Source organism: Melozone crissalis, unplaced genomic scaffold (genome assembly GCF_028551555.1).
Source record: "Melozone crissalis strain CALT ecotype California unplaced genomic scaffold, PUWL_Pcris_2 ptg000092l_1, whole genome shotgun sequence".
In the NCBI taxonomy this organism is placed as follows: Eukaryota; Metazoa; Chordata; class Aves; order Passeriformes; family Passerellidae; genus Melozone; species Melozone crissalis.
This window is the reverse complement of record NW_026535869.1, coordinates 2,924,269-2,949,608: the sequence shown is the minus strand read 5'-3', so window position 1 is coordinate 2,949,608 and position 25,340 is coordinate 2,924,269. Positions and strand designations below refer to the sequence as shown.

Here is a 25,340-nt window from a genome sequence, read left to right as displayed (position 1 = left end):
GAAAAAATCATTTCCTTAGGATTTTTCCTCCTGAGAAGCTGAGAAGCCTCAGGAACAAAATGTAAACATTGATTATCTGCTGCTGCGGAATGCAACAGGTGCATCTGTGATGGGTCTCATGTGGTTGTTTCTAATTAATGGCCAATCACAGCCCAGCTGGCTCAGACAGAGAGTCCAAGCCACAAGCCTTTGTTATCATTCCTTTCTATTCTATTCTTAGCCAGCCTTCTGATGAAATCCTTTCTTCTATTCTTTTAGTATAGTTTTAATGTAATATATATCATAAAATAATAAATCAGCCTTCTGAAACATGGAGTCAGATCCTCATCTCTTCCCTTTCCTGAGACCCCTGTGAACACGGTCACACCTCTGTATCATTTTTATTCTTGCAAGATAAAGCAGACAGCAAGATCCCTTTTTTGGAGACTTGGGAAGTTAAGTGAAACCCAAAAACCAGGCAGGGTCAACGTGTTTGGGTTCAGGGGAGCCAGATGAGCTTTGTTAGCCCTTGAGGAGCAGGGTGAGCTCAGGCAGAGTACCTACATAAAGGCAAACTGGAGGCAGGTAAGGTTTGGCCCCCTGACAGGAGCAAGGAGTACTCGGCAGGAAGGGTTGGAGCAGCTGGAGCAGCTCTTACTAGAGGGTGTAAAGCAGGAGAACGCAACACAAGGATGCTGAAAGTCTCCCAGGAAGGTGTTGTACAGCATTGGTCAGATTTTATGTTTATTACTTTTTGGTTTTTGCTGCCTTGCAGCCCTTCAGAGCTCTGAGGGGACCCAAGGGGCTCAGGGGAGCACCAAGCAGGACCCCACAGCCAAGGGGTGATGTCCCATTAACCAGGATAATAACCATTAACCAATAACTTTGGGATAAGGCTGTGGCACTGTCACAGTGTTCCCAGCTCCCCCAGCAGGGTACAGCTGCCTGGGGAACTGGTGTAACCTCTGAGCAGGCAGTCACTGGCGCCTAATGGAAACAGCATTTAGCATAAATTCCACTTAATGGGGAAGTGTTTTGGTCTTTGCCAAGTGATTAAGTGTATATGAAATATGCATGAAATTCTAATTTGCCCTCCTAATATGCAAGGTGCCAAATGAAGTCCAGGAGGGGAAAAGTGCAGCCAAGACACAGCAGAGGCTGTAATGGAGTCAGTGTTTGTGGCTTTGCTGTGTGTGTATTTCTTTGTTAACAGCACCTTCCCACCAATGAACGCCCTGCAGGGATGGGATGGGAAGAGGACAGCCCCTGGAGGAGCCACCTGAGAGCAGGTATGAGATCCTGGGGTGCAGCTGGGGCCTGGGAGCTCCAGGCTGGGCTGGCAGGGGGAATTTCTGGGAGCTGAGGTGGGATTGTTGCCCTGCTGAGCCTGGAGAAGTGATGGAGGTCAGGAATTGAGTGCAGTGCTGAGTGCCCAGGCCTGGGACAGGAGCTGTTCATGTTCTTTGGCACCTAAACTTGCAGCTTCCCTTCCTGCCTCATCCCTCTTAGTTGTCTATGCCCAGATTTGGAGTTTGGAGAAGAATTCTGGTTGTGGAGGCGGCTCACCCCTGGCATGTGACAAATATGAAAAATGCCAGCTTAGGGAGTTGGAGATGAGGGTTTGAATCCTCTCTTCCTGAGATAGGATGGTGGGGTAACTCTAAGAAGGGGTTTAGTCTTCAATCTTTGGCTTATAAGACCAATGTTTTTATAAACTATTAGAGTTAATTCGAGTTTGAGCAGTTTATTCTCTAGGGCAGCTGCAATGGGGAATAAAACTGGGATGATTGTGAAGTAGGTGAATGAGGCTGGTTGGCCAATGGTGATGGATGGGTGCAGGCTGGCCAGGGATGGGTGACAGGCAGGGGCAGCTCTCAAGCTCTTTCCTTTAAATCCCAGCCTTGGAGCCCCTGCTCTGTGTGGGAAATGTGACTTCTCCAGGCAGGAATCTCACTGCTGGCTGGGCTGAGCTGCAGCAGAAATATTGTGTGCTAGCAGTGACAAGTGACAGGACAGCGTGAGGAGCTGCTCTTGGTGTCCAGCAGGCTTGGGAGCTCTGTGTGTGTCCCTGGGCTTGCTTTGGTGAAGATTAATGCATTAATGCTCCACTCTAGGGCTGGCACTGCAGCCCAAGGTGGGTGCTCAGGATTCCTCGGGAGGTGATGCACTGTAAGAGCTCAGGGCTGTCGCAGACATCTTTTATGGAAAATCCTTTCTTTAGGATTTTTCCTCCTGAGAAGCTGAGAAGCCTCAGGAACAAAATGTAAACATTGATTATCTGCTGCTGTGGAATGCAACAGGTGCATCTGGGATTGGTCTCATGTGGTTGTTTCTAATTAATGGCCAATCACAGCCCAGCTGGCTCAGACAGAGAGCCGAGCCACAAAACTTTGTTATCATTCTTTGCTATTCTATTCTTAGCTAGCCTTCTGATGAAATCCTTTCTTCTATTCTTTTAGTATAGTTTTAATGTAATATATATCATAAAATAATAAATCAAGCCTTCTGAAACATGGAGCCAGATCCTCGTCTCTCCCCTCATCCTCAGACCCTGTGAACACAGTCACACAGGGCTGCAAAGCTGAGAGCAGAACAAAGATTCCTGGGGATCACCAGGGTGTTTTCCCATCCTCACAGTGACCTACAAACAAATGCAGCTCCCAGGAAATTTCTGAATAGTTAATGAGTTATCAGTGCTGTGTGATAAGCGAGGCTGGCAGAGAGCAAGGGTCCTGAGCAGCTCTGAAACCATCCAAGTGTTGCCAGCTCGGATCACGGCTCCAGCGCTGCCAGAACATGTATGGAGAAGGGGAATGGGTGAAATATTCTGATCCCAGTAGCTGGTGGGGCTGAAGGGGTCAGAAGCACAGGGCAGAACAAGAGAGGGTGCTCTGCCCGTGCTCCTCCTCATTCCAGCTCTCTGGAAGCTGCAGAGGACAAGTGCCAGGCCTTTGGTGCCCATTTTCTATCCTCCCCCTGGCAGGGCTGATGCAGGAGCCTGGCCCAGAGTGCCAGGGCTGGCTCCTGCTCCCAAAACAGCCCCAGAGTGCCAGGGGTGGCTCCTGAGTGGCTCTTGGCAGGGTCTCAGAGTGCCATGGATGGTTCCTGTCCCCAGCACAGCCCCACAGTGCCAGGGGTGGCTCCTGCTCCCAGCCCCGGAGTGCCAGGGGTGGCTCCTGGCAGGGTCCCAGAGTGCCACGAGTGGCTCAAGCTCCCAGCACAGCCCCACAGTGCCAAGGATGGCTCCTGCTTCAGGCACAGCCCCACAGTGCCAGGGCTGCTCCCAGCATAGCCCCAGAATGCCAGGGGTGGCTCCTGTTCCTGTCCCCATCCCTACAGTGCCAGGGGTGGCTCCTACTCCCAGCCCCAGAATGCCAGGGGTGTTTCCAGCACAGTCCCAGAGTGCCAGGGGAGCTCCTGCTCCTGGCAGGGTCCCAGAGTGCCAGGGGAGCTCCTGCTCCCAGCCCCAGAGTGCCAGGGGTGCCTCTTTCTCCCGGCACGCCGCGTTCCCCGCTCACCCTCCCGCTGAATCTCCATTCCTGCACCTTCTGCTCCTCTCCCCAGCATCTGCTGCCAGCCCTGCCAGGAGAGCTGAAAACGCAGCCTGTGCCTGCCGTGGAGCTGCCGGTGGCTCGGACTGCAAATGCCAGGGTCTGAAATCACTGATATGAAACACGGCTGACTCATTTCGCAGAGCGCCAGGCCCCGTGTTAATTTGGTTAATACTGGAATCAGCTGCTTGCAGGGCTGTTTTCTCCCTGCCACCACCACCGAGAGAGCTCTCCCTGAGCTGCTGTTTCCAGAATGGGAAAGGGAGGGGAGGAGGAAGATTGGGGTCAGGGCAGGAATCCAGAAACAGCCCCAGAAACAACCCAAACTGATAGAGGGGCAGGGATGTGATGGGAATGGAGGGTTCCCCAGCAGATTTGGCAAGTGCTGATGAAATTCACTCCCCCATAACGAGGGAAGAAGGCTGCAGAAGAGGTCCAAAGTGTGCCATGAGCTTGGCATTGCAGCTCTGGAAAACCTTGAGCGATGCCCCTGGGACATCACAGCGCTCACAGGATCTGTGAGGAATCTGCTGGAGGGGAAAAACAATGAATAAAACCACAAATACCTCTCCCAGCCATTATGGTGCCAGGAGCAGGAGCTGTGTGGCTTGCAGGGATCAAGCTCTGGCAAAAAGCAAATGCCAGGAGCAGGGAAACCTCCTCAGGGCGCAATGAAAGACTCAGCAATGGGGAGGAAGAGCTGCAGCTGGGACACGTCACCACCCAGGGCACCTCCACAAGGTTAAAGTCTGATCTGGGGAGGCTCTGCCAGGTTGGCAAAGTAGGTCAAAATTAAGTATGGTTCAGTTGGGATGCGGCGTGACTGATGTCTGCACTCCAGAGCTGCGTGGAGCTCGCCCTGCAGAGCAATCCCTGCCTCCCCTGGGAGCAGCAGGGCTCTCTGCCAGCTCTGCACGACGGACAGGGCATCCTCTGAGGCCTCCATCAGCACAGAAGGGTGGGCAGGGTCAAGGTCGAGTGGTGGGGCTGGTGAGAGGTCAGGCTGTAGAGAATGGGCTGGGAATGATGAAAACTCTGTGGTTGTCCTCAAAGGCAGGATGGGTTATCAGGAAACAGGAAGGTTGGGAGCAATTAAATAGTTCCCCCCAGAAAAATGATGTTAGGGCAGGCACTAACTGGTGCAGGGAGGCACAGAGGTGACAGCCATGTGCATAGGGACAAAGAGGCACAGAGGTGACAGCCACACACACAGGGACAGGGAGGCACAGAGGGGACAGCCACACACAGGGACAGGGAGGTGCAGAGGTGACAGCCGCACACATGGACAGGGAGGCACAGAGGTGACAGCCACACACAGGGACAGAGAGGTACAGAGGTGACAGCCACATGCATAGGGACAGAGAGGCACAGAGGTGACAGCCACACACACAGGGACAGGGAGGCACAGAGGTGACAGCCATGTGCATAGGGACAAAGAGGCACAGAGGTGACAGCCACACACAGGGACAGAGAGGTGCAGAGGTGACAGCCGCACACATGGACAGGGAGGCACAGAGATGACAGCCACACACAGGGACAGAGAGGTACAGAGGTGACAGCCACATCCATAGGGACAGGGAGGCACAGAGGGGACAGCCACACACAGGGACAGAGAGGTACAGAGGTGACAGCCACACACACAGGGACAGGGAGGTACAGAGGTGACAGCCACATGCATAGGGACAGAGAGGCACAGAGGTGACAGCCACACGCACAGGGACAGGGAGGTACAGAGGGGACAGCCGCACACATGGACAGGGAGGCACAGAGGTGACAGCCACATGCATAGGGACAGAGAGGTGCAGAGGTGACAGCCACACACACAGGGACAGGGAGGCACAGAGGTGACAGCCACACACACAGGGACAGGGAGGTACAGAGGGGACAGCCACGCACAGGGACAGGGAGGTACAGAGGTGACAGCCACACACAGGCTGAGCACAGGGAGAGGCTCAAGCCCTGCAGTGACAGCAAAGAGGGGAAGGGGCTGCCACAGGAGCCACCAGCACTCAGAGATGATGTCCTTTGTCCTAGCGTGGCTTAAAGCAATGATTTCTTGTGAGCTGTGTGCTTTGGGGGTGGCTCCAGATAAACCTTTGCCAGAGAAGGAGGAGGGATGCCTGCAGGTCAAGGTCAGAGATGTTTCAGCAGTGTCAATGCTCTCATCACTCCCCTCAGCACCAGCAGAGCCAATCTGGGCTCCTGCCCCGGCATTTTCCCTCTCTGTGTGCCACAGCCATGACACAACAGCGTCCCCGTACCCCTCCCATGGTCACCCTTCAGCCCAGCACACACAGGCACCCAGAGTGGTTCCTTTGCTCTCCTGTGTTTGTTGTATTCTCTGTGGTTCAGGGCCGGTTCACACCCAGCAACCAGGATCTGTGTGGGATGGTGGAAATGGCAAATCCTAGAGGCAGGCCCTGTTTAGATAGGTTAGATACAAGGAAAAAGTTTTTACAGAAAGGGTGATAAAGTTCTGGAATGTTCTGCCGGGGGAGGTGGTTGAGTCCCCATCCTTGGGTGTGTTTAACAAAGCCTGGATGTGGCACTGGGTGCCAGGGTTGAGTTGAGGTGCTGGGGCTGGATTGGACTGGGTGATCATTAGGGTCTCTTCCAGCCTGGTCATTCTGTGATTTTTCTGTGATTTTTCTGTGATTTTTCTGTGATTTCTAGGACTGAGCAGGGCTATGTAGGCAGGAGCACAAAGGCTGTGAGGGGACAGGAGACCAGCTGGCAGCCCCTGTGCTGGTGGCCAGCAGCTCATGCCCGGATGATGAGGTGCCGCCCTTGTTGAAGGGGTTCAGGGAGCCCTGCTCACCCCAAGGGTGAAGTTTTCTTGCCCTGGGGATGCTCCTCAGCTGCCAGTGGCATCCTAGAACGGTCCTGTCTCGTGTCAGTGCCTGCCTCAAACAGTCTGTCCATTGTAACCCTCACCAACAATCCCACAGAGGTGAGGGCTGGGCAAGGGAACAAAACCTGCTCTGTCTCCAAGCTGATGGACTCGAGTCAGGCATTTGGTCTCCTGATTGCTGCTGTTTCAGAGTCAGAAAAAACAAGGAAAAGCCACAAAGGGGGGGTGAGGCTGCTGGCCCTGTTCTTTGGGATGTTCCTGGGAAGTTTTGCTGCAAGGATGTGCTCAGCACTGAGGGTCCAGATAAAAAAATCCAAGTTACATCTTGTGCTTTGGTGTCCAAGGTAAGAGGGCTCTGAGCCTGTTCCTGACAGTGCTGAGTAAGCTGTGCTTGGCTCCTGAGGAGCTACAAAGGCTTTGGATGTTCTTCCCCTGCTCGTTTCCAGACAGAGAGCAATGCATCCCTCCCTCTGCTCCCCTGATGCCACCACCCCCACAGCAGCAAACCCTGCTCTCCCCAGCCCCTGGGCTCAGCCTGGGCTCTCAGCTGTCCCACCAGCTTGGTTCAGAGAGCCAGGGAAGGGCAGGGAGTTTTGGGGCACGAGCCAGAGCGCAGCATATGGCCAAGTGACCTGCCAAAGGCATGGGGGTGGGATGTGGCCCAGAGCAGGGACTGCAGTGACACGGCACAAGGATGCTGGCTCCCAGCACTGCCCCAGAGTGCCAGGGGTGGCTCCTGCACCCAGCACTGCCCCAGAGTGCCAGGGGAGCTCCTGCTCCCAGCTCCAGAGTGCCAGGGGAGCTCCTGTCCCCAGCCCCACAGTGCCAGGGGTGGCTCCTGCTCCTGTCCTCAGCCCCACAGTGCCAGGGGAGCTCCTGCTCCTGTCATGCCCCTGCTCCCCTGATGCCATCACCCTCACCAGCAGCAAACCCTGCTCTCCCCATCCCCTGAGCTCAGCCTGGGCTTGCAGCTGTGCCCCCAGCCTGGTTCAGCCCCACAGCACAGAGCCAGGGAAGGGCAGGGAGTTTTGGGGCACGAGCCAGAGCGCAGCATATGGCCAAGTGACCTGCCAAAGGCACGGGGGTGGGATGTGGCCCAGAGCAGGGACTGCAGTGACACAACACAAGGATGCTGGCTCCCAGCACTGCCCCTCGTGCTGATGGCCCTGGGAGAGGAGTGCTTTGACTGCACTTTGATTTTCTGCTGCTGCTGGAGAGCAGGGAGCTGGGGGAGGGAGGTCACGGGGATTGCTGGGCGCTTGTGACCAGGCACGAGACCCCTGAGCATGGAGCTGCACGGCCTTTCCAGCTTGCCAGGCATTAGGAACTCGTGTGGTCAGATCTGTGACGCAGCCCAGGGCACACAGGCTCCCTCTTGTCTCTTTTATTGAGGCAGACCCCCAATTTAAAGTGCTGTACAGAGCTCAGAAATGTTGTTTAGCACAGAGCAGCCCTTCCTGGTGACACACCTGGGCTGTAAAATCTGTGTGTCCTGCTCCACAGCAGAGCAAGGATCCGGTGCTGTGAGCTCTGCTGCCAGTGAGAGCAGCTCCGTTCCCCAGGCCAATCCCTCCTGGAAGCTCGAGGCAATGAGAAAATCCCAAACAGTGGCAAACTGTTGAACTCCCACTGCTTCCTATTAGTCCTGTTCTGGATGGTGACAGGGTCACCGCACCCTGCAGGGTCTGCAGCTCCTTTGCAGGTGACAGGGACATCCCTGCTGGAGCTGCTCTCTGCCTGGTTGGATGGGAGGCACGGGGAGACAGAAGGGAAAGTGCCACCAGTGCCTTGCCGTGGATGAGAGACAAGTGTCATGTTTTCTTCTAAAATGGGGTAGCTGTGTTATGCTAAAAACAGCCAAACGCTGAGGAGGTAGAGGAGGCGAAGCAGATTTTCAAGGGGAGGAGGAACAGCTTTTCCCTAAACAAGGGAACAGAAGGGCTTTAGGAGCAGCACCAGCCCTGCGTGTGCCCCTCCAGCAGCTCCAGGGCCAGCCCTGCCTCGTGACTGATCCTACAAGTAGCAAAAAGGGGAAATTATAGAGCACCAGGGGGGAAAACACCATCCAAGGAGGCAAAGGCAGATGTCACCGAAGGCTCAAAGCCTCTCCTCAAGTGTGCCGTGTCCCTCCGTGGGCTGGTCCCCCCCCATTGGCATTTTGGGCACGTGATGGGGACACAGGCAGTGTCAGCACGGAGGATCAAGTAGGGCAGAGAAGTGCAGACAGCGTGTGGGTACATCAAAAATAAAGCAGAACCTTTAAAAAGCTGGAGCTTTCCCCAGCCTAAAGTCCAAGGGTGTAATTTGGGTGTAATTTGTCATCACCACCCAAAAGAGATGGAAAAGAAGGGGCATGAGGGGGACCCTTCATGGTCCTGGCAGCAAAACTTGCCAGTGAATGGAGCCCGAGCAGGGATACTTTCAGCAACAGCAGTTTCTGTGCTTTCCTGCCGAGAGCGGCTCTGCTCCCCTTTTTGCCGAGGCTCAGCGGAGGACGGCTCGGGCACGCCAGGATCGCGGGGACGGATGGAAGGAAGGAAGGACACGGCGCCTCGCACAGAGCCATGGTTCCCCCCGGCGTCACCTCCCCCTGCCCAGCTCAGGGCGAGCATCCCTGGCTCACGCCGCCGCTGCCCGCAGGGAATCCCTGTCCGTCCCTTCCCTTGCCGGGGATGCCCGGCCCCGATCCCCGCTGCGTGCCCTTGGCTGCTCCCTCCGAGCCCGCGGGGATGCGGGGATGGAGAGCCGCGATCCCCGCACCGACCCCTGCCCGGGCGCGACCCCCGGGGCAGGCTGCGGAGCGGGGGGCGCTGACGGAGCTCGGGGCTCGAGCAGTGCCCGCGCCCCTCCGTGCCGGCCGCGCTGCGGGCTCACCTGTCCGTACACCTGGATGGGCTCGGGCGGGCGCGGCGCGGCGCGGCGGCCCCGCGGGGGCTCGGCGGGGGCCGGCGGGGCGCGGAGCAGCAGCAGCGGCGGCGAGCGGGCAGGAACGGGCGCCGGCAGCAGCAGCAGCAGCAGCGGCAGGAGCGGCAGCAGCCGGCGGGGGAGCGCGGAGGCACGGCCGGCCCCGCCGCAGCTCCGTGTCGCCATGTTCGTGCCGCCGGGGCCGGGCGGAGCGGAGCCGAGCGCGGCCGAGCGCGGCCGGGAGGAGCGGCAGCCGCGCCGCCGCCCGGAGAGAATGTGCATGGGCAGCGAGCGCCGCCGCTGCTGCTGAGAGCCCCCCCGCGGGCACCGAGCCGCGGGCCCCCGAGCCTCCGCTCGCCTCCGCTCCCCTCCGCTCCCCTCCGCTCCCCTCTGCTCCCCTCTGCTCCCCTCTGCTCCCCTCTGCTCCCCTCTGCTCTCTCCTTTCTTCCCTCTTCGTCTTTTTCTTCCCTCCCCGTCTTTTTCGGCCTCTCCGGAGGATGCTCGGCTCCCCAGTGAGTCTCGGGGAGCAATCTGAAATAAGTTCTGGTGAATTTCTGGGAAATGGACTAAATCTCGGGCCCCCTCCCCTCTTCTCGCTCTTTTCTTTCTTCTTCCTCTTTTTCTTCCCTCTCCGTCTTTTTCGGCCTCTTTGGAGGGTGCTCGGCTCCCCGAGCTTCACGAGATGGAGTGAAATAAGTTCTGGTGAATTTCTGTGATATGAATTAAAGCTTGGGCCCCTTCCCCTCTTCTCACCTCTTCCTCGCTCTTTTCTTCCCTCTTTTTCTTTTTCTTCCCTCTTGCTCTATTGCTTCCCACTGCGTCTTTTTCGGCCTTTCTGGAGGATGCTCCTGGCTTCCCGACGAGATGCAGTGAAATAAGTTCTGGTGATAAGTTCTATGACATGGATTAAAGCTCGGGCCCCCTCCCCTCTTCTCGCCTCCTTCTCGCTCCTTTCTTCTCTCTTCTTCTTTTTCTTCCCTCGGCGCCCTTTTCGGCCTCTCCGGAGGATGCTCTGCTCCCCGAGATGGAGTGAAATAAGCTCGTGCCCCCTTCTCCCTTCTCGCCTCCTTCTCACTCATTTCTTCCCTCTTCTTCCTTTTATTCCCTCTTTTCTTTCTTCTTCCTCTTTTTCTTCCCTCTCCGTCTTTTTCGGCCTCTCCAGATGATGCTCGGCTCCCCGGTGAGATGGAGTCTCGGGGAACAATCTGAAATAAGTTCTGGTGAATTTCTGTGAAATGGACTAAAGCTCAGGCCCCCTCCCCTCTTCTCGCTCTTTTCTTCCCTCTTCCTCTTTTTCTTCCCTCTCCCTCTTTTTCGGCCTCTCCAGAGGATGCTCGAGATGGAGTGAAATAAGTTCTGGTGAATTTCTGTGAAATGTACTAAAGCTCGGGCCCCTCTCCCTGCATCTCCTCTTCCTCGCCTTTCCCCTGCTCTTTCTCTTCTTCTTTGTCTCCCTCTCCCTCTCTTCACATCGAGATAATAAGTGAAGTGAAATAATAAGTGAAGTAATAAGTTCAAGTTAATTTCTGTGAAATGGAGTAAAGAGAAATGAAGCAGCTGGAAATTGAGTTGAAGGGAACGAGAGTGAATGAAAGGAAACTGTTGAAGTAAAGAAGCTGTTTAGGAGCGTGTGGAGTGACAGGGCAAAGGGGAAAGGCTTCAAACTGGCAAAGAGCAGGGTCAGATTGGATGTCAGGAGGAAATTCCTCCCTGTGAGAGCGGTGAGACCCTGGCACAGAGAAGCTGTGGCTGCCCCTGGATCCCTGGGATTGTCCAAGGCTGGGTTGGATGTGCCTTGGAGCAACCTGGGACAGTGGGAAGTGTCTCAATTCCTGCCATGTTTTCACCTGGGCAGAGCTGGGAAGGTGAGCAAGACAGGGTGGGAGCAGAAAGACAGAAACCCTCAGGGTCTCTCCAGGGCCTTGTGCCCCCTCTCCCACCCACGGCAGGTGGGTTTGAGCTGTGCCAGTGCCCGTGTGCTGCCCACAGAACACTTGGCATGGGCAACGTGCCCATAACTCACCAAAGGGCAGGAGGTGATGCTTGGCTGGTTGTGCAGGGACAGCACAGCACTGATGCCAGTGGCCACAATCTGATTTATTGGGGCAGCTCAAAATCCCAGCTGTGGGATTCCCCTGGTGCTGCTCCCCTGGTCACTGTGCATCCCTTTCAGAAAGCGATTTAGAGAGTCAAGCTGGGGCTGAGCAACAGGCACAGCTCACCTTTGCTGTCATCTCCCAGTGTCATTTTGTCATCTCCCACTGTCATTTGAATCTCCTGCCTCAAATCCTTGCTCCCCCATCCTGCCCTGCATCCTTGCTTTGCCCATCTCCCGCTGTTTTGGCCCAAATTTGCTGGAGTCCAGCACTTTGAGCTGCCCCAATAAATCCGATTGTGCCCACTGGGACCAGCCCTGTGCTGCCCCTGCATAACCAACCAAGCCTCATCTCCTGCACTGGTGGTTTTTTAGGCATGGTATTGCTGCTAAGAATGGCTCAGGCCATACCTTAGCAGCTCAGGTGGGTGGCTCAGGTGGGTTTTAGTGTTGGTTAATCATCAGTGTGTTTATTTCTTGTTGTGAGATAGGATTAGGAGAAAGGTAAAGTCCTTATCTCTGGGCCAGATGAGAAAGACTCAAAAAGGACCTGGAAATGAGGAATTGTAGCGATTTTGGTTTGTTAATTTTAGATTATTTTTTAATTTTGAGATTTTCTAACTGCTGTGTTGATGAGTGTGGTGGGTTTTAATGTGGTTAATCATTAGTGTATTTATTTCTTGCAGGAGAAAGGTAAAGCAGGTTCAAACTATAACAGGAATAGAGTAAGAAATAGGAGGAAATGAGGAGCTGTCTTTGCTGAGGTGCTAAATGGAGGAAAATGGTGTTTGGAGGGGGTTTGCTGTCTCTGAGGTACTGAGAACACACTGATGGCTTCAACTCCTCTGACTCTCCAGCATTTCCAATGTAAAAAAAAGGATATTGCCCAGCAGTGAAGGAATGGGAGCCTGTAAATCCCATGGACAGCCCCAAGGCAATCTTACTCCTCCTTTTCCACTTGCCTTAAGAGCAGGAACATTGTCCAGAGCTTTCCCCGAGGTGCTTTCACCTAGAAACCCAGTTAGTGCATTTCAATTACGGGGTCAATACAATTATAAAGCCTCCTAAAAAGGCTTTTAGAGGTCTGGGCTCAGAGTGATGTCCCCCTGGAGGACAGGAGGTCGCCGTGGCTCTGGGCAGAGTCACTGAGTGAGTTCTGTTGTGTGGGAATCCCTGCAGCCAGCTGCTCTCTGGGCAGGATGAGAAGGACTCGAAAAGGACCTGGAGATGAGGAGCTGTAGAGATTTTGGTTTGTTATTTTTAGATATTTTTTTTAAATTTTGAGATTTTCTAACTGATGTGTTGATGAGTGTGGTGGGTTTTAGTGTTGGTTAATCATTTGTGTATTTATTTCTTGTTGTGAGATAGGATTAGGAGAAAGGTAAAGTCCTTCTCATCTCTGGGCCAGATGAGAAGGACTCGAAAAGGACATGGAGATGAGGAATTGTAAAAATTTTGGTTTGTTAATTTTAGATTTTTTTGAAATTTTGAGATTTTTTAACTGATGTGTTGATGAGTGTGGTGGGTTTTAGTGTTGGTTAATAATTAGTGTATTTATTTCTTGTTGTGAGATAGGAGAAAGGTAAATCCTTCTCATCTCTGGGCCAGATGAGAAAGACTCAAAAAGCACCAGGACATGAGGAGCTGTAGTGATATTGCTTTATTAATTTTAGATTTTTTTTTAAATGTTGAGATTTTCTAACTGCTGTGTTGATGAGTGTGGTGGGTTTTAATGTGGTTAATCATTAGTGTATTTATTTCTTGCAGGAGAAAGGTAAAGCAGGTTCAAACTGTAATAGGAATAGAGTAAGAAATAGGAGGAAATGAGGAGCTGTCTTTGCTGAGGTGCTAAATGGAGGAAAATGGTGTTTGGGGGTTTGCTGTCTCTCTTCCAGCCCCTTTTTCACACTTTTTGCAGCGTGTAAGAGGGGTCCCTGTGCCCCTCTGTTGGGCACAGGGTGGGAGCTTCAGCCAGGAGCTCCTGGGTGAGCCCAGCCCTGCTAAATGCTCATAGATGAATGGCTCTTTCTTTGTGCAGGGAAACACACGCTTCCCTTGCCAAGGGATTTTTTTGTTGTTGTTGTAAAGGGGAGAGGGGAACAGTGCAGAGTTTATTTTAAGGTCCATCTGGATTTCATCAGCAGCAAAAGCTGTGAACTCCAAGAGCAAGGTGAGGAGCCCCTGGCCCCCTGGTTTTCCTTCCCCTCTTCCTTGAGACCTTTCCCTCTCTCAGCTTTAGAGCTCCCAGAGGATTTGGGGGGGCTGGAGCAGCCATTGCCACAAAGCCTCACTGAGAGGGTAAAGCTGCTTAAAGGAGACATTGCTTGATGCTGGAGCTGAATCAGGGAGCAAAACAGGGATGCCAGAAGCCAAAGGTAGCATCCTACCCATGGCATTGGCTTCAGAGCCTTCCTCAGAGGATGATGATGGTTGTGAGGAGCCCCTGCTCCCCTGGTTTTCCTTCCCCTCTTCCTTGAGACCTTTCCCTCTCTCAGCTTTAGAGCTCCCAGAGGGTTTGGGGGGGCTGGAGCAGCCATTGCCACAAAGCCTCACTGAGAGGGTAAAGCTGCTTAAAGGAGACATTTCATGATGCTGGAGCTGAATCGGGGAACCAAAGACAGCATCTACCCATGGCACAGGCCTCACAGCCTTCCTCAGAGGATGATGATGGATGTAGGGTTCACTGCAGGGCTCCGGGCTGTGTCAGAGGCACCCAATTGTTGCATTCTCACACACACTTGGTGTGCTGGGGGCTCTCTGAGGGGGATGTTCAGTGTGTGGTACAAACGTGTGGGGGGTGAAAGGAAGGAAGGGCATGCTCTGTGTGGGGTGGGACAGGGAAGCTATTGCAGAAAAATCAGCAGAAAAGGCTCTGATGCCAGGAAAAACGTGAGGAATGGGGTTATGGAACAGGAGCAGGGACACCCCATGTGTGTCCTCTAGGAGAGCCCCTCCTGCCCCATGCTGGAGGAGTGTCACCCCGGTTTTTAAAGATTTTCTGAGCCTTCTGATGTTGATATTTTTGTAGCAAACTTTCTCACACACTTTCTGTAAATAACTTATTGTTTTCCATTCTTTTATGGAGGAGGAGAAATTGGATGGGCTGTTGGTTTGTCCAGTGTCATTGGAGAGGTGGCCCTGTCACCCTCTAACCCACTGTCACTTTTGGAAATCTATAAATGTTATCTATAAATCTATAAATGTTGGAGTCAGAATTTTAAAATTCCCTTTTTACCTTGAGAGAGCTGCCTGTCCACATCGTGTAAATAACTGTTTTGCATTCTTTTGTGGAGGTGGAGAAATTTGATGGGTTGTTGGTTTTACCAGTGTCATTGGAGAGGTGGCACTGACACTTTTGGGAATCTAAAAATGTTATCTATAAATCTATAAATGTTGGAGTCAGAATTTTAAAATTCGCTTTTTACCTTGAGAGAGCTGCGTGTCCACATCGTGTTGGTTTGCATTGTTTTGCATTCCTTTATGAAGGAGGAGAAATTTGATGGGCTGTTGGTTTGTCCGGTGTCATTGGAGAGGTGGCACTGTCACCCTCCAATCCACTGTCACTTTTAGGAATCTATAAATGCTGGAGTCAGAAAATAAACTTCCTTTTTTTCCTTCACCTTGAGAACAGCGATGTGCGCTTGTGTTCTTTGGCGTCCTATAGCGACAGAGGAGGAGGAGGAGGAGGAAGGGCATCCACGCAGGTGCAGCTGTGGTGAGCAACATCCCCATCTTGTGGCAGCAGCAGCAGCACCAGGGGAGCAGAGCCAGAGCTGCTCTGTGTTCCAGAGCCCCAAGGGCACGGCGGGGATGTGGCAGCCTTGGCAGGGCCGTGTGACCGGCAGGACACGTTCTGGCCGTGCCCGGAGCTGCGGATCCACCCCGGGGCAGTGCCAGGCAGCAGGGCCGTGGGAGGGTGAGTGCACCAGAGTGATGCAATCTCACCCCAGGACTTCAATTATGGGGTCAATACAATTATAAACCCCCCTAATGAGGCTTTTAGAGGTCTTGGCTCAGAGTGATGTCCCCCCGGAGGGGTCTCAGTGGCTCTGGGCAGTCAGTGTGGGAGTTTGGTTGTGTGGGAATGAAGATGTGGTGCCCTGTGAGGGTCACTGTCTGTCCCCAAGCTGCCAGGATGGGGTGCCCAGGCTGCACCCACCCAGGATGGGGTCCTCAGGCTCTGCTAAAGTGGGAGGATGGGGTTTTGAGAACCCTGTAAACCCTGGGGCCTTTCCAAGAGTGAACTGGGAACCAGGGTGCCCAAGGCCTGTGGTGTTGTCACCGTGTTTGATCTGGGCTGTGCCTTGACCCCGGGTTAATCAGCCCACAGGGCTCAGGGGTGCTGTCCACGTGGGGAGAGCAGGTTGGGATGGTGAAAAGGGGAAGGCAGAGTGTGACTGTGCTGACAGGACATGGGGCAGGTGTCCCTTGTGCTCCCCAGGTGCCACAGGTGTGGTGGTGCGGCCTTGGGGACAGCTGAGGGTGGACGAGGAGCAGAGGGGCTGTCACCACTGCAAGGGACCCACAGAGGGGCTGTCACCACTGCAAGGGACCCACAGAGAGGCCTCCATCCCCAAGGACTCACAGAGAGGCCTTCATCCCCAGCAAGGACCCACAGAGGGGCCTACATCCCCAGCAAGGGACTCACAGAAGGGTCTCCATCCCCAGAAAGGGCTCCAGGGACTGGTGAAACTGGAGGAGTAGGGAGTGGGAAAGCACAGCTGTCACTGTGCAGGGACACGGTCACACCTAAGGTTCTGTGGTGGCTCTGGCCACTCTGTTTTGCCCATCTTCTGCTGTTTTGGCCCAAATTTGCTGCCAGCACAGCACGGCTCTGTGCCAAGCCCCTCATGGGTGCTGTAGGGCAGAAATGGGATGAGCCAGGGAGAAGGGAGCAGACAGCAGGCAAGTTGGCAATTGAGATTTATTAAACATGGGTCACCCCAAAGGTCACCCCAGATTTCAGCAGGAAACACACAGGCCCTTAAGGGGGGAAGCTGACCACGAACCCTTGAGTGAGGAGAAGCCCCTGCCCCTCACATTTGGGTGCCTGGTCCTCCTCCCTTCCCCCTCAGTGTTCTCAGAGAGACCCACAAGACTCAAAGCCTGCTTCTGTCCTACAGGCATGATGCTTCCATGGGACATCCCCAGGCAAGAGGAAGGAGGCTGAGTGCAAGAAGTCCCACCAAGGGAGCCATCAGAAGAAGCCACACCACCTCCAAAAGGTAGGGTTTTTTTCCAAAATACAGCTTGTCCCAATGGACACCATGATGGGACCAACAAAGGGGTGCAGCAAAGGAACAAAGACCCCACCACGAGTCACGTTAATTTGTGCCACGTTACTGTTCTATTTGTGCCATGTTATTCTTCTTGCAAAGCATCAGCACAGCACTAAAGCAGCGCAGGGACCTCAGAAGAGACCCAAAGGGAGCTGGGAGGGAAAACAACAGGAAAATCAGGGCAGATCTGTGGTGTGGAGCAAGGCTGGATGCCGCCGATTTGGGAGCGGGGCATGTCAGGCGCTCACCAAAAATCACCGCACGCTGATCACGTCATCAGGGACTCTTTGTTCGTTGGAAACAGTCTTGTGTGGCTGGTGAGGAATGGGACAAGATCCAGCCGGAGGAGGGACACACCTGGATGAAGCCTACTCAGTCTTGGAGGCCACGGTGCCATTGGATGCTCCCGGGTCTTTCTTAGAGGCCCCGATGCCGTTGGACGCTCCCGGATCTTTCTCTCGGAGCTTGCGCAAGTAATCGTGGGGGCCTTTGCCCTCAAAGGACGTGGGGCTCTTGTAGGAACCCCCAATCTTGTCCCAGAGGGTGAAGTACTGCCCGTAGTTGTAGTCGAAGTACAGGTGGTGGTCGGTGTGGTGGGCAGAGCCGTTGATGATGTGCCGCAGCAGCCGCGGCACGCGGTAATCGCCGTCGTGGATGGAGATGGTCCAGACGTTGACGAAGATGTAGAGGCCCAGGTAGGTGACTTTGTGCAGGGGGAACAGGAAGGGGTAGATGTGGTAGGGCAGGCTCTGCATGAAGCCATCCACGGGGTGGAAGGCGTGGCTGGCGAAGGGCGTGGCGATCTTCCACAGGTGGTGGGGCTTGTGGAAGCGCTGCGGGGACACGGGGCTGTCAGTCAGGGTGGATCCCCAGAGCCAGATTCATGGCCCCAAGGGATGCTGTCTGGGCCACCACCACCCAAACTGAGAGGGGGACATGTGCCCTGTCACAGACATCTCTTATGAAAAATCCTTTCTTTAGGATTTTTCCTCCTGAGAAGCTGGGAGGCCTCAGGAACAAAATGCAAACATTGATTATCTGCTGCTGTGGAATGCAACAAGTAGATCTTTGATTAGCCCATGTTGGTTGTTTCTAATTAATGGCCAATCACAGTCAGCTGACTCAGACAGAGAGTCCGAGCCACCAACCTCTGTTATCATTCTTTCTTTTTCTATTCTTAGCCAGCCTTCTGATGAAATCCTTTCTTCTATTCTTTTAGTTTTTTAGTTTATTTTATGATAATATATTTTATGATAATATATTTTATTAAAACTACTCTTGTAGTTTTAATATAATATATATCATAAAATAATAAATCAAGCCTTCTGAAACATGGAGTCAGATCCTCGTCTCTTCCCTCATCCTCAGACCCCTGTGACCACCATCACAAGAGGGTCTCCCAGCCAGATTCATGGTCCCAGGGGATGCTGTGGGGGCCACCACCACCCAAACTGAGAGGAGGACATGTACCCTAAAGGGCTCTCAGCTTGACATCTTCAGTGCCATGCTTTTTATAAGCTACAAGAACGTAAAATTTGGTGGGTGATCGGTTGATGATTTATGATCATGGTTTGTATTTTTGTTTGGTTTTTTTTTGGGGGGGGGGGGGGTTAGTTCTGGGGTTAATTCTATGTTTGTTTGGGGGTGGTTATGGAGTGATGGTGACAGTTGGTTATTGTTTTTGATACTAGAAAATATAGAGGAAGGTTAATTAATAGTGTGTTGATGACCGTCACATGGTGAAGCCTTGTTCAGCCATTCCCACCCCAGCATGCAGCTTGGAAATGTCACCAGAGCAGGATAAGGACTCCTGTCCAGAGCCCCCTGTCCTGTCCCATACCTTATAGAACAGCTTGTGGTGGAGACCACGGTGTATCCAGTAGATGCCCATGTCAGTGAAGAACAGGAAGGACAGCATGCTGAGGAAGACACCAGACCAGCCTGGAGAGGGGAGACAGGGTTGTTAGAGGTGGCACATCAGGAGTCTGTGAGGGTCCCCACAATGATCCTTGTGGTGGGAGACACAGGTGAATAATGTCAGAGTCTGCCCCATTGAGGTGACAGGCTCAGGCTGTCCCATGTGGGCACCAGGAGACTGTGAGGGTCTCCACAATGGTCCTCATGGTGGAAGACACAGGTGAATCGTGTCAGAGTCTGCCCCACTGAGGTGACAGGCTCAGGCTGTGTCATGTGACTCAGGGCAGGTGAGTCAGGTGCTGTTTCACTGGAGCTGTGCCCAGGGAAAGGAAGGATCTCTTGTGGAGGGTGGAGTGTGTCAAGGAGGGGGACACAACCCTGAGTGAAAGTGTCTGGGTGTTCTCCTACAGAGAACCTGGGCTTTTGGCTCACAGGCTGGGACAGCAGGTACCCAGGGGGATCTCCTGGGGTTGCCATCGGAGAAATGGGGTCTGAGGGAGGTGACCCAGGTGTGGCAGGGGGTGCAGGGAGGTCACTCACCATACGGGGAGTCCTCGATGTTGTCGTAGAGTTTGCTGTAGCCCCGCACCTCGGCGAAGAACAGGGCGACGGTGGGGACACTGATCCAGGGCAGGGAGCGCAGGGCGTAGGAGATCTCCCGGCTCACCTGGTTCTGGGGGGTGTGACAACAGGGTCAGGGGCATGGGGGACATCTCCTGGTTCTGGGGGGTGTGACAACAGGGTCAGGGGCATGGGGGACATCTCCTGGCTCACCTGGTTCTGGGGGGTGTGGCAAGAGAGGTCAGGGGCACAGGGGACATCTCCTGGTTCTGGGGGGTGTGACAACAGGGTCAGGGGCACAAGAGACATCTCCTGGCTCACCTGGTTCTGGGGGGTGTGGCAAGAGGGGTCAGGGGCACAGGGGACATTTCTGAGCTCACCTGGCTCTGTGGGGTGTGACAACAGGGTCAGGGGCACAGGGGATATTTCCTGGCTCACCTGGCTCTGTGGGGTGTGGCAACAGGGATCAGAGGTCAGGGGACATTTCTGAGCTCACCTGGTTCTGTGGGGTGTGGCAAGAGGGGTCAGGGGGCACAGGGGACATCTCCACCTGGTTCTGTGGGGCACAGGGGACATCTGAGAGCCCCAATGCCCCTCATAAGGCCAGGAGGGCTGGTGTCTTGGCCGCCCCTTTGTCATGGCATCTGTGCCATGGTGTGGGACAGAGGGTGCTGCTCAAATGGGGACAGCTGTGCTCGAGCTGGGTGTTGGGGTCAGTGGGATGTGGCACAGGGATGATGGAGGGCATGAACAGGCAGAGAGGGGTGGATGTGACAGCGGGGACAGCCTGTGCCACACCACTGGCAGGTGACATTTGGATGGACAAGGGGATGGCGAGGGGGACAGTGCCACACAGGGCCTGGGCGAGCGTCACAGACATCTTTTATGAGAAATCTTTTTCTTAGGATTTTTCCTCCTGAGAAGCTGAGAAGCCTCAGGAACAAAATGCAAACATTGATTATCTGCTGCTGTGGAATGCAACAGGTGCATCTGTGATTGGTCTCGTGTGGTTGTTTCTAATTAATGGCCAATCACAGTCAGCTTCCCTCACTCTCAGAGCCCTGTGAACCCGGTGAGCAGCCAGCAAGGAGCACCCACCTCCAGGAACTGGGGATGTTTCTTGAGCTCGTGGTCGAAGATGAAGTAGTAGCTGAGGGTGCCGAAGAGCAGGTAGAGGGCGAGGGCGCCCAGGTTGGTGATGACGAAGAGGCTGAGGAGCTGCCGGCACGGCTCGGCCTCGGGCCACCCCGCCGGGTACACGTAGGGCGTCAGGAGGTGCCGGTCCGCGGCTTCCAGCACCAGATCCATGGTGGCTCCTGCGGGAAAAGGACTCGCTGTGACCGAGCTGTCCCTGCCCAGCACGGGATGTCGGTGCCCGCCAGGATGTGGGCAGGGGTTGGCAGGGCTGGCATGCTGTCTGGCTGGCTGGATGGCCTCGGCCGGGAATGGGGAGCGGATCTGGGACGCGCAGGGTGTGGGTGTGAAGCGGGGTAGCACCAGGAGTGCGGGACGCGCCTGATTCTGTGCGCTGAGCTGCGGGAGGGGACACTTGTGGCAGGGGACAGCGGGCTGTGGGTGGCAGCGGGACGGGTGACAGCTGGGGTGCGAAATCCCTTTAAGGGCAGCTCACGGGGCTCCGTTCGTGTCCTGCGGGGCGATTCCCCGGGCAGGGCGGGCGGACAAGTAGGGGTCACCGTGTCCGGGAGCCGCAGGTGGCCCGGCCAGCGGCGGGGAGGGACGCGCGGGGTACGGGGAGCGCGGAGGGGAGCGCGGGGGCGCTGCCGGCGGTGCCCGCACCCCGGTACCCCCATCCCGGTACCCCGATCCCCATTCCCGGTACCCCGATCCCCATTCCCGGTCCCCCCATCCCGTTACCTGCCACAGGTCCCACAGTGGTGCGGGGCGGGGGCGGGGCCACACGGTAGCGCCACGTGACGTCACCGGAGGAAGGGCTCGCGCCACCTCGGGCGGTGACGTCAGTGCGCAGAAAGGGGCGGAGTCATGGGCTGGAGGCGTAACCATTGGCTGGGGCGGGATTATGGGCGTGGTCTGGCCTGGGCGTGGTCGGGATGGGGCGTGGTCTGGGCGGGGCGTGCGGAGCGCTGCCGGAGATGGAATTTCAGGGAGTTTTGGGGAATTTAAGGGCCCACTTCGGCCCCTTCCCTGGTGTCTCCTCGATTGTGAACAATATATCTATATTTCCCAAATATATATGGGAAATATATGTGTGCATATAGATAAGTATATGTGTATATGGCTATCTATCTATATATATCTATATATATAGATATATAGATTTATATTTATAGGTATATCTATATATCTAAATATATAAACATATAAATATATAGATATATATAAAAATATAGAAATAGAGATATATAGAGATATAGATATATAAATAAATAGATATCTAGATATCTATATCATCTATCTATATCTATATCTATATCTAATCTATATTAATCTGTATATAAATATATAGATATCTATATAGAAATATATATAAATAGATATCTAGATATCCAGTCTGTCTATATCTAATCTATCTATATCTATCTATATATAAATATATATATAGATATTTCTATATAGATATCTATATAGAAATATAAAAATATATATATAAATAGATATGTAGATATTTATATCTAATCTATCTATATATATATATATAAAAGTGTGTATATCTATATAGCCACAGATATATAGATTATATAGGTAGATACAGATTATATAGATAGCCATAGATATATCTGAAACTCCAAAAAATTCCGTGTTTGATGCACACTTTTATCCATCTGTAGCAAATACAGGATATTGATATGGAAAGGTGAAGGAGGAAAGAAAAATCCATCATCGCTCCATGAGGAACTCCTGTCCAGAGCTTTCATTCCTTCTGGAATCGTCTTTATTTAATAATTAAAATAAAATGGGTTTGGGTTCAGCTTGGGGAAATATTTGGTCTCAGTTAAAAATCAGGTTCAGCAGGGATAAAGTTGTACATAATTATTATTTCTCAATAAAAATTATTTTAAATCAGCCCTGTTTGCTCTTTTTATTAGAATATAGAGACTTTTTTTTTTTTTTATTTTGGTACAAATGTGGCCTCCACCAAATAAATGGGGTTTCTTCTGGGGTCATAACCCCAAAGTGACCCAAAGTAACCCCAAAATTTTATGAAGTGAGTGAGTTTGACCTATAGTAACCTCAAATTTTAATTTTTGACCTCTAGTAACCCCAATGACCTATAGTAACCCCAAATTTTAATTTTTGACCTCTAGTAACCCCACAATGACCTATAGTAACCCCAAAAGTGACCTAAAGTAACCCCAAAATTTTTAGGAGAGAGCAAGTTTGACCTCAAGTAACCCCAATGACCCATAATAACCCCAATGACCTATAGGAACCCCAAAATGACCTCTAGTGACCCCACAATGACCTATAGTAACCCCAAATTCTAAGGATTGACCTTTAGTAACCCCACAATGACCAATTGTAACCCCAAAAGTGACCTAAGATAACCCCAAAACTTTCAGGAAAGAGCAACTTCGACCCATAGTAACCCAAATGACCTATAGTAACCCCAATGACCTATAGTAACCCCAAATTTTAATTTTTGACCTCTAGTAACCCCAAATGACCTGTAGTGACCCCACAATGACCTAAAGTAACCCCAAAAATGACCTGAAGTGACCCCAAAATTTTCAGGCGAGAGCAAGTTTGACCTCAATGACCTATAGTAACCCCAATGACCTCTAGTAACCCCTAATTTTAATTAGCTTGGGTTTCTTAAGGTCAAACTCACTCTCTGTAGAGCACTTTGGGATTACTTTCACTATTTTGTGGGTTACTAGAGGGCCACAATTAAAATTTGGGTTTACCAGAGGTCATTGGGGTTACTATAGGTCATTGGGTTACTTGAGGTCAAACTTGCTCTCGCCTGAAAATTTTGGGGTCACTTCAGGTCATTTTTGGGGTCACTTGAGGTCATTGTGGGGTTACTACAGGTCACTTTGGGGTTACTAGAGGTCAAAAATTAAGAATTGGGGTTACTATAGGTCATTTGGGTTACTCTAGGTCAAACTCACTTGCTGCTGGAAATTTTGGGGTTACTATAGGTCACTTTTGGAGTCACTTCAGGTCATTTTGGGGTTACTAAAGGTCATTTTGGGGTTACTTGAGGTCAAAAATTAAAATTTGGGGTTACTATGGGTCATTGGGGTTATTAGAGGTCAAACTCACTCTGTTCTGAAAATTTTGGGGTTACTTTAGGTCACCTTTGGGGTTACTATAGGTCATTTTGGGGTTACTAGAGGTCAATCCTTAAAATTTGGGGTTACTATAGGTCATTGGGGTTACTATAGGTCATTGGGGTTATTGGAGTTCAAACTCTCTCCAGATGACTTTGAGATTACTTTAGGTCACTTTTGGGGTTATTTAGGTCATTTTGGGATTTCTAGAAGTCAAAAATTAAAACTTGGGGTTCCTTCAGGTCATCAGGGTTTCTTGAGCTCAAACTCGCTCTCTCCACACACTTTGGGGTCACTTTGCATCTTTCTGGGGCTTCCTTGATGTGAGTTATGAATAATTTGGGGTTTCTCTGGCTCCTTTGGGTTCCTTAGAGTGAACAGAGTTACTCCTGACAAAGCTCTCAGCCCTCCCTGTGTGACAGCTCCTCCTGTGCCCCCTTGGAATTTGGGGTGGTGAAATTCCTGTGCATTTGGAGCACCTCAGAGCTCTCCAGCTCAATCTGTTCCCTCTGTCCCCCCATCCTGTCACCCTCTGGAGCTGCAGATCCTGGATGGATGTAAAAGACACCAAACAGCGTTTGAAAGTTTAAACCAAATTTATTGGAGTACCACCATTAGCAGCACAACTCAACCAGGGTTTGGTTTTAATCATCATTAATACAGAGGTAGGTCACCACTCTTTAATAAATTCAGGCTAAATCAGCCAGGAGTCTGCAAAAGAAACAAGCGCAGTTGGAATAAAACATTGCAGTTCAAGCTAGAAGTTGTTTTTCAGTTTTCTTGCAGTGGAAAATTCTGAGACCTTTTTTTGATTTGCAGCTTTGCTGCCTTGTTTGCCTCTTTCTGCTTGGTAAAAACATCTCCTTGTTTGGGGTGGGTTTATGCTTTGCTCTAAGCCATAAAACCCCTTCTAACTAACACACCCTTTGCCTCCTTGGTTAGCCAGCAAGACTGGCTCAGCAATTCCTTTCTTCTATATCAAAATTTGAAGAAGGAGTAGAGATGGAAGCAGATTGTACATTCAAAAATCTTTCTGCCAAGCACACAAATCTGTGAAACTTTCTTGCCAAACTTTCATCCTTCCCAGCAAGTGCTGTGGTCAGTGCTGTGGTCAGTTCTGTGGTCAGGGCTGTTGTCAGTTCTGTGGTCAGTGCTGTGGTCAGGGGTGTGGTCAGTTCTCTGATCAGGGCTGTGGTCAGTTCTGTGGTCAGTGCTGTGGTCAGGGGTGTGGTCAGTTCTGTGGTCAGTTCTGTGGTCAGTTCTCTGATCAGGGCTGTGGTCAGTTCTGTGGTCAGTGCTGTGGTCAGGGGTGTGGTCAGTTCTGTGGTCAGTTCTCTGATCAGTGCTGTGGTCAGTTCTGTGGTCAGTTCTGTGGTCAGGGCTGTGGTCAGGGCTGTGGTCAGTTCTGTGGTCAGTGCTGTGGTCAGTGCTGTGGTCAGTGCTGTGGTCAGGGCTGTGGTCAGGGCTGTGGTCAGGGCTGTGGTCAGTTCTGTGGTCAGTTCTCTGATCAGGGCTGTGGTCAGTGCTGTGGTCAGTGCTGTGGTCAGGGGTGTGGTCAGTTCTGTGGCCAGTTCTCTGATCAGGGCTGTGGTCAGTTCTGTGGTCAGTTCTGTGGTCAGTGCTGTGGTCAGTGCTGTGGTCAGTTCTGTGGTCAGGGCTGTGGTCAGTTCTGTGGTCAGGGCTGTGGTCAGTTCTGTGGTCAGGGCTGTGGTCAGTTCTGTGGTCAGTTCTGTGGTCAGTGCTGTGGCCAGTGCTGTGGTCAGTGCTGTGGTCAGTTCTGTGGTCAGTGCTGTGGTCAGGGCTGTGGTCAGTTCTGTGGTCAGTTCTGTGGTCAGTGCTGTGGTCAGTTCTGTGGTCATTGTGCTCCCCACACTCAGGCTCTCCTCTCACCATCATTCTTTGGTCAATCTGCCAAACACTTCAAGAGCCAAAGAAAATATTTAACATCCC

At 52.5% G+C, this 25,340-nt stretch overlaps 2 protein-coding genes across 2 annotated transcripts in view; both read right to left on the bottom strand.

Moving 5' to 3' along the window:
• SORL1 (sortilin related receptor 1) overlaps positions 1-9,316 on the bottom strand; it is a 58,003-nt gene extending 48,687 nt beyond the window's left edge. The window contains exon 1 of the mRNA XM_054291522.1: positions 9,256-9,316. The gene's annotated coding sequence lies outside the window, so the exon portion shown is untranslated. The remainder of the gene's footprint in view (positions 1-9,255) is intronic.
• Positions 9,317-16,661: 7,345 nt separating this feature from the next.
• SC5D (sterol-C5-desaturase) lies at positions 16,662-21,093 on the bottom strand. Its single transcript, XM_054291526.1, has 5 exons — positions 21,013-21,093; positions 20,236-20,453; positions 19,117-19,249; positions 18,500-18,600; positions 16,662-17,492 (listed from the first exon to the last, which is right to left on the bottom strand). Exons 2-5 carry the CDS (start codon positions 20,443-20,445, stop codon positions 17,028-17,030), a joined length of 909 nt encoding a protein of 302 aa, XP_054147501.1. The 5' UTR covers positions 20,446-20,453; positions 21,013-21,093; the 3' UTR covers positions 16,662-17,027.
• Between the last annotated feature and the right edge of the window lie 4,247 nt (positions 21,094-25,340).